This window comes from Copidosoma floridanum, unplaced genomic scaffold (assembly GCF_036245765.1).
Source record: "Copidosoma floridanum isolate Cflo_tuat_1 unplaced genomic scaffold, Cflo_Japanese_pri ptg000011l, whole genome shotgun sequence".
In the NCBI taxonomy this organism is placed as follows: Eukaryota; Metazoa; Arthropoda; class Insecta; order Hymenoptera; family Encyrtidae; genus Copidosoma; species Copidosoma floridanum.
In genome coordinates, this window is record NW_028321888.1 from 4,009,912 (window position 1) to 4,026,830 (window position 16,919).

Here is a 16,919-nt window from a genome sequence, read left to right on the forward strand (position 1 = left end):
CTTATACATGTTTTATAGCCAACTATTACTAGATACTATTACGAAACAGGCTTTTGATGTTCAGAAATATTATTAAAAACAGATTTTATTTTTGCTGCTCTAACACTTTGACCAATACGTTAGAAGATTTTTTCACAGATTTTCTTATTCCATTTGAGAATCATTAATGTCGGAAATGTATTGAGCATATGTTTAAGAGGGAGAAAAGTGTGCTTTTACATAATGTATAAAATTTTTTTATGTATTCATTATAACTCCATCCTAACAACTTCTTGCTTTAATCTTTACTCTTAAGCGTTAAAATGCGAGTTAAAATGAAAGTCTTTAGAAACGTAGTTTTTTCACATCTGAAATTAATTCTCTGCTGAAGATGCCGATTTGTTGCATTCAAACTTTATAAATAGCATTTTACCATTTTGAATGTTAAATTGTTTTTAATAACTAATAATATAAGACGTCCAATGACAGACGGTTAATAATTAAAATAACGTCCAATGGTGGTACTGACAAATTTTGTATTTATTAAAAAACAAAACGACGTTACAAATATATTAGTTTTTAATAACTGTTATACTTATATGTGTTTCAGCTAGTTATAAATTTGTTTCTGTTTAAAAAAATGGTTTTATAAATCTGTATTAAATTAAGTATAAAAAAAGAAAAAAAAGAAAAATCACACGGACACATTTGTAATGTTATTTAAGCTACGTTGGACAAAAACATTGATTATTAGTAGTACAAAATGTACTTTGAGGGCCAAAAAAATGCAAACTATGAAGAGCGCGCCAGATGCCCAAGCACAATAACATATGAAAACATTTTTAAAATGCATAAAATAGTATTGGCGAATTGTCTAATTATCGCCAAGGGAACTTTTGAGGAACTTAACACATTAAGTGGCTTCTGCCATTTATCTTTAACTAATGAGATGAGTCACCATAATATTGGTGCGAAATTGCTCAATTGCGCAATATAGCATCATCGAGTTAAGATTTCTTCAGAGGTCTTGGATTTGGTACACGATAATCCCATTTCTCTCCCAAAGGGTCATAACAGGTGACGAACTATGGGTTAAGGTTGTAACGTAGAAACTAAAGCTATCGAAAAAAAAACAGAAGAGCTAATATTTCATAACCACATATGTAAACAGAAAAATATACATGGATATTTTTGTGGGCACACATTTCTTAGTGACTGAAAAAGTCATAACTTTAAATTTTTTACAAGCTCCTTCAAGTTACAATTTGTTTGGCTAAGAAATTAGTTTGTTACCATAGCTATTTTTTAAAAGAAATCTTGTTTCACTTTCCATGGTGCAATGTTTGGGTTCTTTTTTAACTTCACAGCAACATTAAAAAAAATACCAGTTCTCCATATGTGGTGTTCCATCCAAACTTCTATACGCAAAAGGGTGAAACTCGCAGATTCGTTCAACAAATAAATAAATAAATTTAATTTTTGTTCGTCAGGAACCAGCCGTCGGGCAAAGGCCTTATTTGCTCTTACTTACAGTATACTTTTTTTTTAAACCGTTGACTTGGCGTTATGGTGTTAGGTTTCACCGAATAGTATGTGTGCAGTAGTGTTAGTAAGTTATACGTAAGCGGGAATCGGTCCTACTGTTTGATTTTATAACGTAAAGCAATTCAATTTGTTTTTTAAAGTAAGAATTACGTGTCTTATAAATTAGAATTTTGAATCTTAAAATATTTCATGTAATTAACTAATTGGAATATTTTTTAACTAAGAAAGTAAATTTAATCAACTACCAAGTTATGTCTAATCTGATAACTTAATAAGTTTAAAAAAGTCGGAAATATTTGATTTTACAAATAATACAAATTACAAGGTTTCAGATTTGCATTTATGATAATTACACAATTTATAGTTTTTCTTGACTTATTTTAGCAGCTGCTTGCGCGCCTCAAGGTTGACCTCAAAAATAGTTCTAATCCTACACGAAAGTACTAGTGGCGATGACAATAATTAGGGTGCTGCATTTAACGTCAGAACCCAAGTCGACAGTCCTTTCTTTTTTGTTCCTCCTTAATTCACTTACAGGCTAGTTAACAGTGGCATGGTTTGCTCAAGCTTTTTTAACACAGCTTAGTCACCGCACTAAATCTTACATTTGCTTGAAATGTAGGCTTCTAATACGTAGCTTAATTACCGAAGTAAGTCTTACATCCGCTTAAAAGATGCAACAGAACTCACTCTCCAACCTTTGTAGTTACTTTAGAGCACTTGATGAAAGAGAAAATGCGAATATTGTTGAATGCAAGGAGTTTTTATATTCGTGTATTTAAGAAGGACACGTCAGGTTGGAGATCCGAACGATAAATCAGAGCTTAATCTAATTACTCTGGATTGAAACAAGCACAGTCGTGGTTTCATAGTTACACAGTAATCAATCATTAAAGCTGCTGGTCTCTTGGATTTTACATTAAAGAAAAAGTACATCTTATGCAGTTGTTCTTAATACCTTTACTCTCCGTATTAGGAGTACGAGGGGGAAGGGAAAACTAACTGGCTATTTCCCGTCAACTTCTCTTCGTTTTTAAGTGAGCTTTAGTGCCACGGATCTCCTGCTCGTAATAACCAATCTATGTTTTACTTATCTATGGATAATTATTCTAAAACTAATTTATAAAGTGAGCACTCGTAATTTTTAACTATGTTTTCTAGCTGTACATAGTTTAATCTATCTTACAATATATTCACGTAACAGCGGCTATTGTGTATGTAGTATATGGGAATAAAATTTAATAAAGTACATTTGCGTATGTATAATAATTTGTTGACACAGCATTCAACATCTTTTATAATTGAGAATAGTAATATATTTGTACTGTCTTGGATGCAGCCCGTCTACGTTTTTCAAGTTTTACTTGTAGTTCGAATTTAATTATTGCATTTTAATAAAGTTTAAGCAGTGCGTTGCTTAGTTATATTTATAAGAGATACATATCAACGTAGTTTTGGATTTTTAAATATGAAGAGATATAAATGTGTACATAGATTTTCAACTATCTTACTATTGCTAATACCACCATACACCCTTAATATCTTAGTTACAGTTAAATAATTTTTATTGGGTTAGATTTTAAGGGTAAGAAAGCGAAATTACCTTACTTAGGGGAAGCTCATTTAAATTAAAAATTTTAAACTACGAAATGTAGGACAATATATTTATGGTTTCCACGTCGACTGATTTCCCCACTTTAAATATGAATGATGACCTTGTTTTCATCTTAGTTTTAGTTAATCAAAGTTGATTATATTTAAAGCCCATACAAAATATTTGTAGTACGAATCTCGATTTTTGTACTTTGTGGTTGACAAAATTAGCTTCTCGCAAAGAAAGAAACATTTTTCAAAATTATCGAGTGAAGAGAAAATTTTTTGTTAACAAACAAAATGTGATTCTTAGTCATCGTAGTCCGTTACAAACTGAACATCGTTTTTTGAAACTAATCAACAACTTTTCAATAAGACAACACTCGTTATTGACATTAGAACGCATTTCTCTTATTTTACTACAAATACAAGACGGAAAATTTTAACATACTTTACTTCAAAATATATGCTCCGTTGATACGCAACATACTTAGTGCCAACTTGTCAAAAAAATTAAAATTTAAACGATACTTTTTAATTTTAAAAAGTTCCAAAAAAATAATGCAACTAATAAAATTTAATACTATTTATGTTTTCTCCCAGCATGAGAGAAGGTTGTTCATGTATTCATGATATTATGACGGTCTCGACTAATAGAAAGCGTTCTGAGCTTAATAGTATACAACTGAATTTTTTGCATTTTCAATGATTATTTTTGTTATAAAAATTTTACTCTGTGAATACATACTTAGATTAATGTATCTTTAGTTAAACAATAATTTACAAAATATATTTCAAATGATACGTGAGTAAGGGCTCGTTCATATGTTGCGTCACGTCATAAGGGGGGACAGGGAGTGTTTGGGCCACGTGATAATGTGTGGCGATGGGGAAGGGGGAGGGGTTATACGAAACGTAACGTTTGCTTACTATAAGAAAACATCCGATTTATTGAACCTTTCTTTCCGGAAGGACTTGGATAAATATAAATATGGGTAATTCTGCCTTAAGTGGTCAAATTCATGTCCAGGGCTCATGCTACTACAAAGAAACTAAAACTTAATGTCTAAATTGCGTTAAGTTCTTTTTAAATTTTCTTGGAAAAAACTCTTCAGAGTAAACATTGACTCCTTGAAGAGACAAATAAGAAAATATAGTCAAAATGTCACTTCCGTACCCTGTCCGAATCTCAACTCCACACCTAAAAGCCTCTACTAGGAAAAAAAGAAGCTTTTTGAATGTCCTCGCAGATACATTGTCAAGTATAGACGATGTATGCTACATTCATGCAATAATAACATTTATTTTTAATCTATAAGGAAAAATTTTAACCAAATTTCAAATATACAACGATTCGAACAAAAATTTCAGTTATATCGAAAATCGCTTTCAAAATCACACTGCTGTACTTCGTAAAATCTTTTAGTGATAATCTTTTTAGTCTCACATTATAACAAGATAAATGCACAAGATAAATCCATCGAAAGTTTTAATCTTTATAATTGATCCACATTTTTATTCTCAATTTTCGTGTGTACAAAAATGTTCGTCACTTCCGTCCCCCCTAGCTCCAGCAGTCTGTAACTCACATATGTAAAAGAAAAACTTTTTCTTGTCCTATTTTTTGGGGGTGGATGTTTTGTAAGCGGAAAATCGTTAATACTAACTCTACAAGCCACAATAGTACTCCTAAGCTCGAAATGTTACTTCCATACCCCTCAGTAGTGAAAATGTCTTTTTTCTAGCTTCCTGCATCGGAACTTGGCGAAACTTTTTTTCCAGTATTTTTGGGATAGAACATAAGATACGTGTCTGGGCATCTGGTCTAATTGGCCTTTTTTCGTAAAATAAATCGACAAATATCGATTCCACCTCCAACACGAGTAGCGAAGGAGTACACTGTTTAAGGTGGTCCAAAACAGGCTAAAATGACTGTTGAATCAAAGTTCTATTGATTAAAACGAAAACTTAAATTTGGTGTTTGCAATCATAAGTTTTAGGAATTTTTTTTAAATTATAAAATTCCGGCAAAAATCTACGAAATCTCATTTTAGCGATTTTTGTCACTCCTTCTTAAACAGCTATAACTTTCGAACGAAGGTATTAAATGAGACGAATTTTTTTTTTCAATCAATAGGGTTTGATACTAGCTTTGATTTCATTCAAGTTGAAACACTTTAAATATGCAAACCGCTTAGCTGTACGCATGAGAAACAGAGGAATTTATTTTGCTAATTGACTAAAATTGACTTATAAAAAATACCGTATTTTTTTTACCCAAAAACTTTGTATTAAAATCGCTTTGGATATTTGTGGTGGGTGATATTTGAGGTAAAACTACTATGAAAAAGAATTTTTTCAATCAACTTTTCTTCTCACGAATCTTCAAGGCATTTTGAGCCACTTACAGCAGATTCACCCATATACACGCAGAAAAGAATCACAGAAATTTTTATCATAAAATCAAGGGTAATCTGGTGATATTTTATCGTCCCGTTAATTTTTACCATAGCGGTACATGAATTTTTACTGTTGTTTATGGTAAATTTTAGGCTGACTCTAAAATTTATCCACAATTCACTTTAATTTTTACTGTCAAGCAACAGTAAAATTTCCCCTAAAAGAGAACATAGCTATAGGCTAGGGATCACATGAGCTAAAGGGAAGCCCGACTATCCAACCAGTTGTTTACTGCAGCATGGGTTAACCTACAAATTGCGATAGCACACCCTATTACTTATTACCTGTAGTAATAGTGGCGTATCAATCCTGTGCGAATATTAACATTAATAGAACTGATAACTTAATTATTGTTGGAAACATGATTAAGTCCTGTTTTGATTGAAGCTTTTTTTAACAGATACTTTTGTTGATTTGTGTAATAATTGTTATAATACAAATGTTACGTATCTCGTTTTCTTGTCTAGGTTATACATCTATTAACGTTATACATGGACGATCCCTAAACTAATAAAATTTTTTCACTATCTGTTGTGGAGACTTAGGAAAATCCTTCCTATACTTTTTACTACTCTGAAAAAGCTAACAAAGAAGTATTCGTTTACAAATTTTCATTGAAAATTCTAATCGTTAAACAAAAAGCGTGAATTCAATTAGGACAACAGATATACGTACTTTTTAAATAATAAAATTTTGATCTATTCAAAAGCGTATGTTAGAGCTTATTACAGTATAGATCATGCTACAAATAAAGATGTTAATATGTCTGATAAAATCATTTGAATAAATTTTTCTACTGATATTCTAAACAGTATGTGTGAAGGCATTTCTTCCTATAAATTACATTTAAAAATTATAGAAAAAGTTATGTTGATAAGAAGTCCAAGTATAGCCGATGGTTTGTGGAATGGTGAAAATTGAAAAGTAACTAAATAACTAAAATATAATATTAAAGCAAAAATCATAACACAAAAAAACTAAGCATCTATGTTTTTATTTAAAAAATTACTTTAACTACAGAATATACATTATTATTACTGTTTTATTTATAAAGTTAACAGTTTTCTGTAGTTTCAGTTTTTTAAATGACTATTAATAAATCTCAAGGTCAAAATTTCGACAACGTAGGTTTATACTTGAAGAAACCTTTATTTAAAATGAAAATGCATGTACAAAACTAAAATAAAAATTCATACTAATTGACCTTAGTAAGTTAACTATATTTACAAATGTATGAATAAATTTTTCGATTTTTAATAAATTGAAAAATAATTTTAAATTCATACTAATTCATTGGTTCTATACATGACAGGAATTTTTCGTATTGTACTTAATTATTATATTTTAACTAAAGTTAAGAGAGCAGGTGAGAAAAAATCAGATACTTTTGAGAAAATAATAAAAATTATGTTTTATCCTCATTGTATTTAAATCATAAAGCTAAGGTTTAAGCCTTTTAAAAACTGCATGAGAAGAGTATCGCATGTAAATGTCTATTTTACCAATTGAATATCATGGGAATTTATGCTTACCAGCACGCCGAAAAACATTCAACAGCTGCAGCATTCAATCATGGAAGCAATTCTTACTATATATTTTTTATAAAAATTTATTTATGAAATAAATTTTCATTCTGTACTTAGAAAATTTCTTATTCGAAAATTGTTTATTAATGAATACTCTATACACCTTTCATAAACATTTATTTTGATATTAAATTCATTATTAACTTTTACAATAAATACTATTTTATAAACGTTAAATCAGAATGTGCGTGTTGTGTCCACCACTCACACATGAAGAAAAGTGGGTCTCACAAGAAATGTATTGGGTTAAAAAATCAGAGGATAATATGCACTGATTAATAAATAATGAATAAAGAAACGGTTTTCATCAAGTTATAACGTGTATCTTTAGCTAAATAAATAAGGGGTAAGGTTTTGTGTGGAAAACGGGAGAAGGGGTGTTAAGATGATTTTAAGCATTATAATGGTGGAGGAAGAAGCAGTGTAAAATTTTACTGAAAAAGTGTGAGGTTAATTACAAAAGAATAATATGTGTGCTTAGCAATGCACATGTGAAGCAGGATTTTGCGTGGGGGAGGTTTTTTTTATGCCTGAAAAAATCGTTTAGGGTACTCTAAAAAAGTACCGGGTTGAAATATAAGAGAAAAAAAGGAGATTTTCCATTATTTTGTGGGGTAAAAATCGTGTAAGCAGTACATCGTATAGGAGAGGATTGTAATCCACCCCGCCAAAAGAACTGTATAATGTAGGGGGATGTGTATATATGTGTATGTACATTTACATGTACGTGTGTGTGTGTGTTAGTGAATGGGTGGGTGGGTGTGTATGTTAGTATGACAGAAGTAATGTAATAACATGTAAACTTTATATACAGTCAAAATTATAGTGAATTAATTCAGTAACTCTGACGCATTAAACGGTTAACCAAACTAGTAACGTTAGATGCACTACACGCAATTCGACTTAATAAGACTGTTTTTAAAATGAGTAACAAATAATTATATGTTTTTACATTCAATAAGCATTTCCCTCTGCTCAGAGAAAATAAAAGTAAACATACAATTTTTTTCTAATTATTTTGTTTTTGCAAACTTCCATCTCATGTTTTATTTTTAAAAATTTTACATTTTCGTCAATTTATATGAATGTTTATCTATACAACTTTAAACCAATAGACTATTAAATCAATAAATGATCAGTTACTAATAAATCTTTCTTGAATAACAGTACGAACTTTTTAAATTTTTAATATTATTACGACTCGTTCATCGTTTAAGGCCTCTGCAAAGAAATAACACGATCAGTCTTCACAGATCACAAAATGAATAACAAGGCTTTAATTGCGTGACTATTATTACTTTGACAGAAATGGTTTACTATTATCATAGATTACACTTAAAGGTGACAACATTAAACTTCAGTCTTGTAACAACATCTCTAAATTTGTCACTAAGCATAAAAATTTTAATTTATAATTTATGGAAAATTTACCTTGATTTGGAACACGGATAATCCATTCATCCATGCTACAAACCGAGACAGCGTTGTTTTTCCTGCACCAGAAACACCAATAAGTAGTAAATGACCTTGAGGTTGTCGGAAAATTCTATCAATTCTCAAGACATGTTCTAATACTTCATCAAATAGTACTAATGGAACATCCAGCTCTTCTTCGTAAAACACTTTAAGTCTAGCTCTTACATAATCACGTAGTTCTGGTCTACTAACAGGAACGTAGTCTTTAGAAAGCCAATTACTATACAATATTGGCCGTTCTAAAGATATTTCCTTATTTATACTGGGAAAGTGTTTCAATGCGACAATATCAATAGTCTTATTGGTCCAAGCTCTTTCAGAATCTTCTACTAATCGATCCTGAAATAGTCTGAGTGCTTCGTGGGCCCAAAGACGTACTAAACCTTCAATGGAGAGTGCATCAAGAGGTCTAATAGCTTCACAAATACCCCTCACCCATCTTGTCATTTCTCGAGGTGAGTAGACATAATGAGGTTGCATATCTTGAGTGAAACGTTCTTGCGATGTAAGATAAAATTCTACCATTGCGTTTGTTAATGGTTCTGCATATCCTTTTAGTAACGGAATTAATCTTAACATTGCTCGAGCAAAAGTACCATAAATTTGTTTCAAAGAAACTTCTCCTGGATAATCAACATATATAACCGGAACATGCCGCAGAAATCTATAACTTAATGGTTTTCTTCCAGGGTCCGTTGGTGGATTACAAGCTCCAACAAACTGAATACGTTCTATTGATACCCATGCTTGATCACTCGTTCTGAAGAAACCTTTGTGCTCAACAAGTTGTCTCAAAAATGAGATAACTCGCTGAGTACCATAGTGATCCATTTCAGGTAAATTAATTTCATCACAAAACAGCACTAACCACTTACCCAGTTGCACTGGTGAGAGAACAACTCCATTTGGTGTTTTGCGATACTCGCAATAATGATCGAATGTTTTTAATAAAAGTTCTGGGGTAGTAGCAGATGAGAAGTTTAATCCAACAACTTCCATGTCAGGTAGAGCTCTAAGTGCAGAAAAAAGAGTCATCGTTTTTCCCGATCCAGGTGGTCCACATAAAACTAGAATATAACAAAAATAGATAGTTGAAAAATCAAAAAGTACAATAAATTGCTGGATATTTAGATTATTAAATTATTTAATACGAACGAAAACGTTGGTTTAGAGAAAATATATTATGTAGACAAAAAAACTAATGTTACCTAGAGTTAAAGATATTACAAATATTTAAGTTTTTGCTTTAATACATAATACAAGGGCAGAGTCTAGTGAAGAAATTTCTAAAAACAACATTTTTACGATAGTTGAATTTTCTAAGGTCTAAATAAGGTTTCACATATTTGCGATTGTCTCGCTCGTTGGAAGTATAAAATTTTGACAAATACTTAATCATTCTGAAGTTTTTGAAAATTGAACGTAAAAAAAATGTGCCTCTGTATGAATATGACTAAGAAAAAAAAAAAAAATTGGTGATTATCTTTGTTCAATGGATTTAAAATGCGGGTTAAAGTGCAGTTTAGGACACCCTTTGAAAAGTTAGCTACAGTTTCTGCAGTGTTGCCAATATATCATGGCGCGGGAAATTCAAAATCGTAAACGGGGTAAATTGGAATTTATTTGCTGGTAAAAAATTATTTTTAAATTTTTTGTTAGTCCTGAAAATGACTGATTAATAAAAATTCGCAAGCTAATATGTTGAGATCTTAAAAGTCATGTGGCGAATAAACAGAAGCAACGTCTCGTAAAAACTGATCAAAGATACATGAAGCTTCAGCTCTCACTCGGAAGTACATAAAAACAGCAAAGTAAGAATCACAATGATTCTTACTTCTGTTAACTGTTGGGAACATCTATTTCACAGCTGTCCACATTCCTTCTATCGTAATAATACAAGCTTTAGTGTTTTCATATTTAAATGTAACTGAATGATTAACAGTCAAATGCTGGTAACCCTCTTTGCCCAAACAATCATAAGCTTTCCAACAATCACTTATGATTGTAGTAACAGGCTTAATATGTTTTTTAATGAGGGGCACCAAAGTACTTACTGATCTATCAGTTACACTAAAAAGAAGACACTTGTTGCTACCTCTTTCCACGCCACCAAAAACCCATTGCCCTTCAACTCGTTTACCTCGGTTGTATTTACGATTGCCAAACTTAAATTCGTCAATTTCAACAATTTTCCCTATACATCCAATTTGTTATGTGACACTAATAGTTGAGAAAATGTTAACACACACTTCACGACAGAAATTACACCAATCAATACACGTATTATTTGATATTTCAAGTTCTCTCATGATGTGTTGTTGAGAGAACTGATAAGACCACATGTATGTAAGCTGAATAGTTTTGGGGATACTTAAATGCGAACCTTCAAACCATGAGTTTTTACGCAACGATTTCAAGGCTTTTTCTGCATCTCCACATATATTTATCAATCAAATCACTTTTTTCACCCATGTACATCTCAGTGCCACAATGCGATCAAGTTGCTGTTTTAGCAAGTAATTCACGACTCTGCCATTCTTCAATTACTTATAAAGGAGTTTGTTTCAACTTCTCAAGAAATGATTCACGCAAAAGAACTATAATAAAACACGAAATCTGACAAACAAAATCAACCGACACAAACGCTAGCCAAACGAAATGAAAATGACAAGGTGCAACTTGAAACCTTAGCAGCAAAAAGTCTTCTGCATTAAAAACAACTGACTAAATGGCGGGTATTTTAAATTTTATTAATAAACTACATATTCTTTCAATGTGCGAAAATAGCACCCTCGCGAGCTTTGCTCGCTCGGCCACGCTGTAAAAAAATAAACAACTCCTATAGAATATCGACGGAAAAATTTCCAACCGCATATATATTAATTTAAAAAATTTTAATTTCCCGCATTCATAATTATAAATTTCCCTCCTTACAGTATGTTGGTAGCACTGCGACACTTGTAGCTAACTTCTCAACGGGTGTCCTAAAGTGCACATCTACCAAAATGCGTAAAGTCTATCCTTGTACCTCAATACTACTCTTATAACTGATCGCACCTAACAGTTACGTAACTCAATGAAAATGTTAAGATCACAATGCTGAATGATAATCTGCATAATATGTATATATATATTAAGCCAGATGTCAATAATACGGTAGAATTGTGCAAACGTCCGCATAATTCCTAATTTGTCCACCCCCCACCCCTTATGTATATGATTGTTCGCATAAGTCACCTTATTAAACACACTCATACCCATTCACCCGACCTTGTACACACACACACATGCTTTAAAGACATATGTTAATAACACGGTGGAATACTGCTGACGTCCGCATGATTACCCACCCCACATGCATATAATTGTCCACATATGTCACCTTCTCTAAACACACACACACACACACACACACACACACACACACACACACACACACACACACAATGGTAAACTCGGTAGAGCATTCCAACAACCCCCCAACAGCCCCTCCCACAGACCACCATTGTCCACCACAAAATAAGGTAAAAACCCGTCATTTTCTGTCTTACTTTGACACATCGCAGTTTTTTTTCAAGATCCTCTCGCAGCCCCCCACAGACTTCTACCAGCACGGCACGTATTTTTTTGGTGACCCCCTACCACCTCCCTTCCCCCACACTACTTTTGGGGAACCTGACAAGGATCATACCGTCTTTCTTGGACCTTAATGTGTATACAGACGTGTTCATGTCGTATATTTATATTTATCTTTTATTTTTAACCTGCTTCATTACTAAATCGCTTTAACACAAAACTTTCTTACCACTATGATTTATCTGCCCATCAAGAAAAAATTTAATGTCATAATCGATTTATAGGGGGTTGTTGCGCAAACCATAAATTGCATTTAGTTTATAATTAATATATACCGTGAAAGTTTCGCATAAACATGACTCATTTTATGAGTCAACTTATGAAGACATAAGAAGCCTAATCTGTTGTAAATTTATGTTAAAATTGGTACAATAGATGAACACAATAAACATGCATGGAATGTATTATTAAGTAGTAAATTTTTTCCATACATAAAAAAATATTAAAATTATGTAGTTATTATTAGAAACATTATTACTTATAATCAAACATTTCTTTGAAACCTAAAATTTTAATATTTAAAATGTTTTTTCTATTGATTTGAACAAAAATTCCATTTTTATTTTTACATCTCGATAAAACCACGTACACTAAAGGGACATATATTCGCGGACTAGCTTAGCAGCGGCTACGCGCGTTGAGTGTCGCTGACGTCTGGTGTGATTGATTTCGGTCCGAAGCTAGTCCGCGAATATGTGTCCCTTTAGGGTACAATTGACCATGAGAAAATAGAGGTATTTTCAAGTATAATCCCACATTATTAAAACTTTGACCTTGAGACTTGTTCATAGTCGTAGCAAATGCCACAACTAATGGAAATTGTTTTCTATATAAAATTAAAGGTTATGATAAAGTATTTCCAGTATTTAATGTAATTTTAAAAATAAAAACTTTATTACTTGTTTCTCCTCCCGTATCTATTTTGTCTTCTACGTTACACTTCAACAATTTAGTAATTTGCAATCGTGTACCGTTCTATAAGCCGTCTATTTTACTTCAACTATGGAATTAACATTACTATAGTACGTATTTTTAATTTAAGTTTATGAGGTGGCAAGCCTTCACGAGTATTGTTTAACATTACTACAAAAATATTTATATGAATATTATTATCCCAATTTGTCAACACCTCTACAGGTTGCATTATCGATTCTGTATGCTAAATATAGCATGTTGATAATGTGCTATTTCCTTAACTATTTCCAGTAGAAGATGTAGGATGTAGTACATGTGATAGACAAAAACTTTTAACAAAAGCAGAAAATCTTACGTTGCTTCAATATTACTTATATCAAACTTTCTATCGACCAAATAGTAAAATTTTAAGTCTCATACTGGAAAATTATATACTCTATGCTGAAAAATTAACGCAACAATTTTTTTGCATACATATATTACGATAGAAAGCAATAGAATAACATAATCAAGATCCAATGGGAATAATGCGAAAGTTTTGACGACCTGATCTATTTACTACCGTTACATGTAACCATAAATAGTTAGAAATAAGACTAATTTCGAAAAACTTTCCTGAAAGTACCACTTCAAATAATATACCGAATAAAACTGTTGGATTATTTCATACACAATTAAAGTTAATTTTAGACGGTATAACTAAACACAATATTTTTGGAAAAGTTATTGCTTACGTTTATACCGTTTGATTACAAAAAAGACGATTACCTCACTCTCATATTATTGCAACATTGCACATGACCAATAAATTATTTACTACTACAGACATAGATAAATATTTTAAAGCGGGAATTCCACTTGACTCACGAATACAAAAATTAGTTATTAAATATATGCTCTATAAACCTCATGGTAAAGATAGTACATGTCTTATCAGTCATCAAAAAATTTGCACAAAAAAATTTCCAAAAAAGTTTACTAATGATACTGTTTTTGCAAAAATGAATACCTAAATTACAAAAAAAAGTGACAATAGATGTGATAATCATATATATAGAATCCAAAATAGAAATGAAGAAATTTTAGTTGATAATTCAATGGTAGTACTGTACAATCCATTTTTGTTAACCAAATATAATTGCCACATAATGTTAAGTATTATGCATCTATTCAAAATATAAGGTACATTTTTGATTGTATTCGTGAAGGAGGAAATAGAATATCACGTAAAATAACGAAAACAGATACGAGTAATAAAAGAGACGATATAGGAATTTAGATGAATTATTAGAGTATGTAGATGGTTGCTATATAAGCGTCAAGAAAGCATGCCGATTGCAAAAGTTCCCTTTGTGTAAACGTTGTCATTCTGTATTTAATTAACCAGTAATATTGAAAACAAAAAAAAAAGTTTTTCTTAGAAAATAATATGTTTAAAGCTATAGAAAACTCCGAAACAGCCATACGGCTTGGTTTAAATAAAATAAAATAGATAGTTTTGCAAACAAATTAGATACGTGAGTATTCCACACTATTACTGTCTTAATTCGACGGTGAAAACTTGGGTTACAAGAGAAAGAGTTAGACGTAATTTAACAATAGGGCGACTAAACATAGTGTCACCTAAGGACTCTGAGCTTTTTTTTGTCAATAAATTTTAATTCGGGTGAGGAAAGCTAAATCATTTAAAAGTCTGAAAACAGTTAATAGCATACATCACAGTACGTTTAGAGATACTGTTATTGCTTTAGGTTAAGTTGAACACGAGTCTCAAGTATATACAATATTTAAAGAAGCTTGAAACGTTATGCTGCCATATTAATTGAGAAAAATTTTCGCATGATTTCTAATGTCTGAAGACGTTTGTGGTAAGAATATTTGAAAATCATTCGAAAAACTTTTCATTAAAGATTCAAAAGACTATAAACAAAATAATGCTGTATTACATTTAGATGAAATCTTTAAATTTGAAAAAAAATCTTGTAAGGATTATGGATTACCAGAAAAAAATAAAACAGTAAAATCTGAAAATATTAAGGACAATAGAACTGTACTTGATTTAGAAACAAATTTCGATGATTTATTTGTTAGACTAAACAGTAGTAGAAAAAAAATTTTTTTAATGAAATTTTTAATAGTAATACAAAATTATGTGTAAGTAATGGTCTAGGAGGTTCTGGCAAAACATTTTTGTATAAAACATAAATTTTTTATTTTTGTTAAAAAATAAAAAGTTATATCATTGGCTTGCATAGGAACTGCTTCAATTTTATTACCTAAAGGAATAATGAGTCACAGAGCATTTCAATTACCATTAGGTTTAAAAGATTTATAGGATAGTAAAATTTAGTCAGTGAAAAATTATTTGTTTTCGGAGAGGCTTTTAAGCAAATATTTTCAATAATAACGTATAGGTGTAAAAGTTTTATAACTAGTAAAAGTATAAAGAATTCATTTATATGGTAACACTTGAAAATTACAAAATTGAATAATAATTTGCGGGAGTACAGATTAACAATTTTCATTTATAATTAAAATAACTTCTAGTGGTGGTATTGTCAAATTTTGTATTTATTAAAAAACAAAACGACGTAATAAATACAATAAATGCAAATTAAGTAAAGTGTATAATATACCTCTGACTTTTACAAAAGGGATGTAAAATCGTAATGTAGTCAGAGTTTCAAGTTAAGTTGCTTTTATACCGTGCCCATACACAAATGACGTAGTATACGCACATAATACAATCAAATAAGAATCGCAAGCAGTTCCTTGTGAGACACACTTAAACAGATCATGTTTTCCCAATACTATAAATGAAAGGGGCCTTCAAATCATGTACATCAAGTTAGGCTCCTTTCTTGATTGACTTACTTTATTAAAAATTTATGAACAAGTTTTTGAGGATCGTTGTTAGCTAGTAAAAATTTATTGATTAATTTAAATTATCGTTACGAAATTGAGTGTCTGCTAATTTACTGAAAAAGTGTACTAATGTGTAAATGATACCTAGTTTATGTTATATTGGATGGTGGAAGAAAAAATTCAAGTATGGGCCTGAATATGTGGGATTTTAGTAGAAATTAGTTAGTACTGTATCATTTTGTTAAATGATAATTTCTGAATCTAAGAAACTAATGCTGTTGTTGTTGAAACTAATGCTGTTGTTGTTGTTGTATGTCTCAACAGTAAATTGTAATTCCCGACAATAGCTATTAAAAATGTTTTCAGTATAGTTATTATATTTAGTAGGCACACATATGGCAATATTATCCACATACCTCACATACAGTGGAACATTAAAACATAATTTCGCTAAGCATGAAATTTCAAGCAAACGCATTACAAGATAACACAGCACTGGGCTACAGGGAGTGCTTATTGGAGAGCCATGAACTTGTTTATAAAATTTGTTGTTGAAATGGAAAAAGTTGAATTCAAAATTAAAGATACACCTGTGCGAAATTCATTGAGAAAAACATTAATTTTACCATTCTAGGATTTCCAAAAATGTTTTATTGCATTTAGAATTAGGCTTCACTAGTATTAGTACATAATCTTACTACATCTAGACTAATAAGAGTGTAACCAGGTGAAATGACAATATCTTTTAATTTATTTTTTAACCCATAACCATTTTTTACGTGTGATGTCGCCAGCGTAATATTCTATTAAAAAAAATCAGAGAGAAATTTTAAAAAAACTATAAGTAGGTGAGTTCAGTGTCGA

General features: G+C 31.0%; 1 protein-coding gene across 3 annotated transcripts in view; it reads right to left on the bottom strand.

The window, feature by feature from the left end:
- Positions 1–16,919, bottom strand: part of Dhc64C (dynein heavy chain, cytoplasmic) — an 897,235-nt gene that overhangs the window by 357,876 nt on the left and 522,440 nt on the right. For all 3 annotated transcript variants that reach the window (XM_089590008.1, XM_089590007.1, XM_089590009.1), the window contains one exon: positions 8,595–9,706. In XM_089590008.1, the coding sequence (XP_089446134.1) occupies positions 8,595–9,706 (1,112 nt within the window). The remainder of the gene's footprint in view (positions 1–8,594; positions 9,707–16,919) is intronic.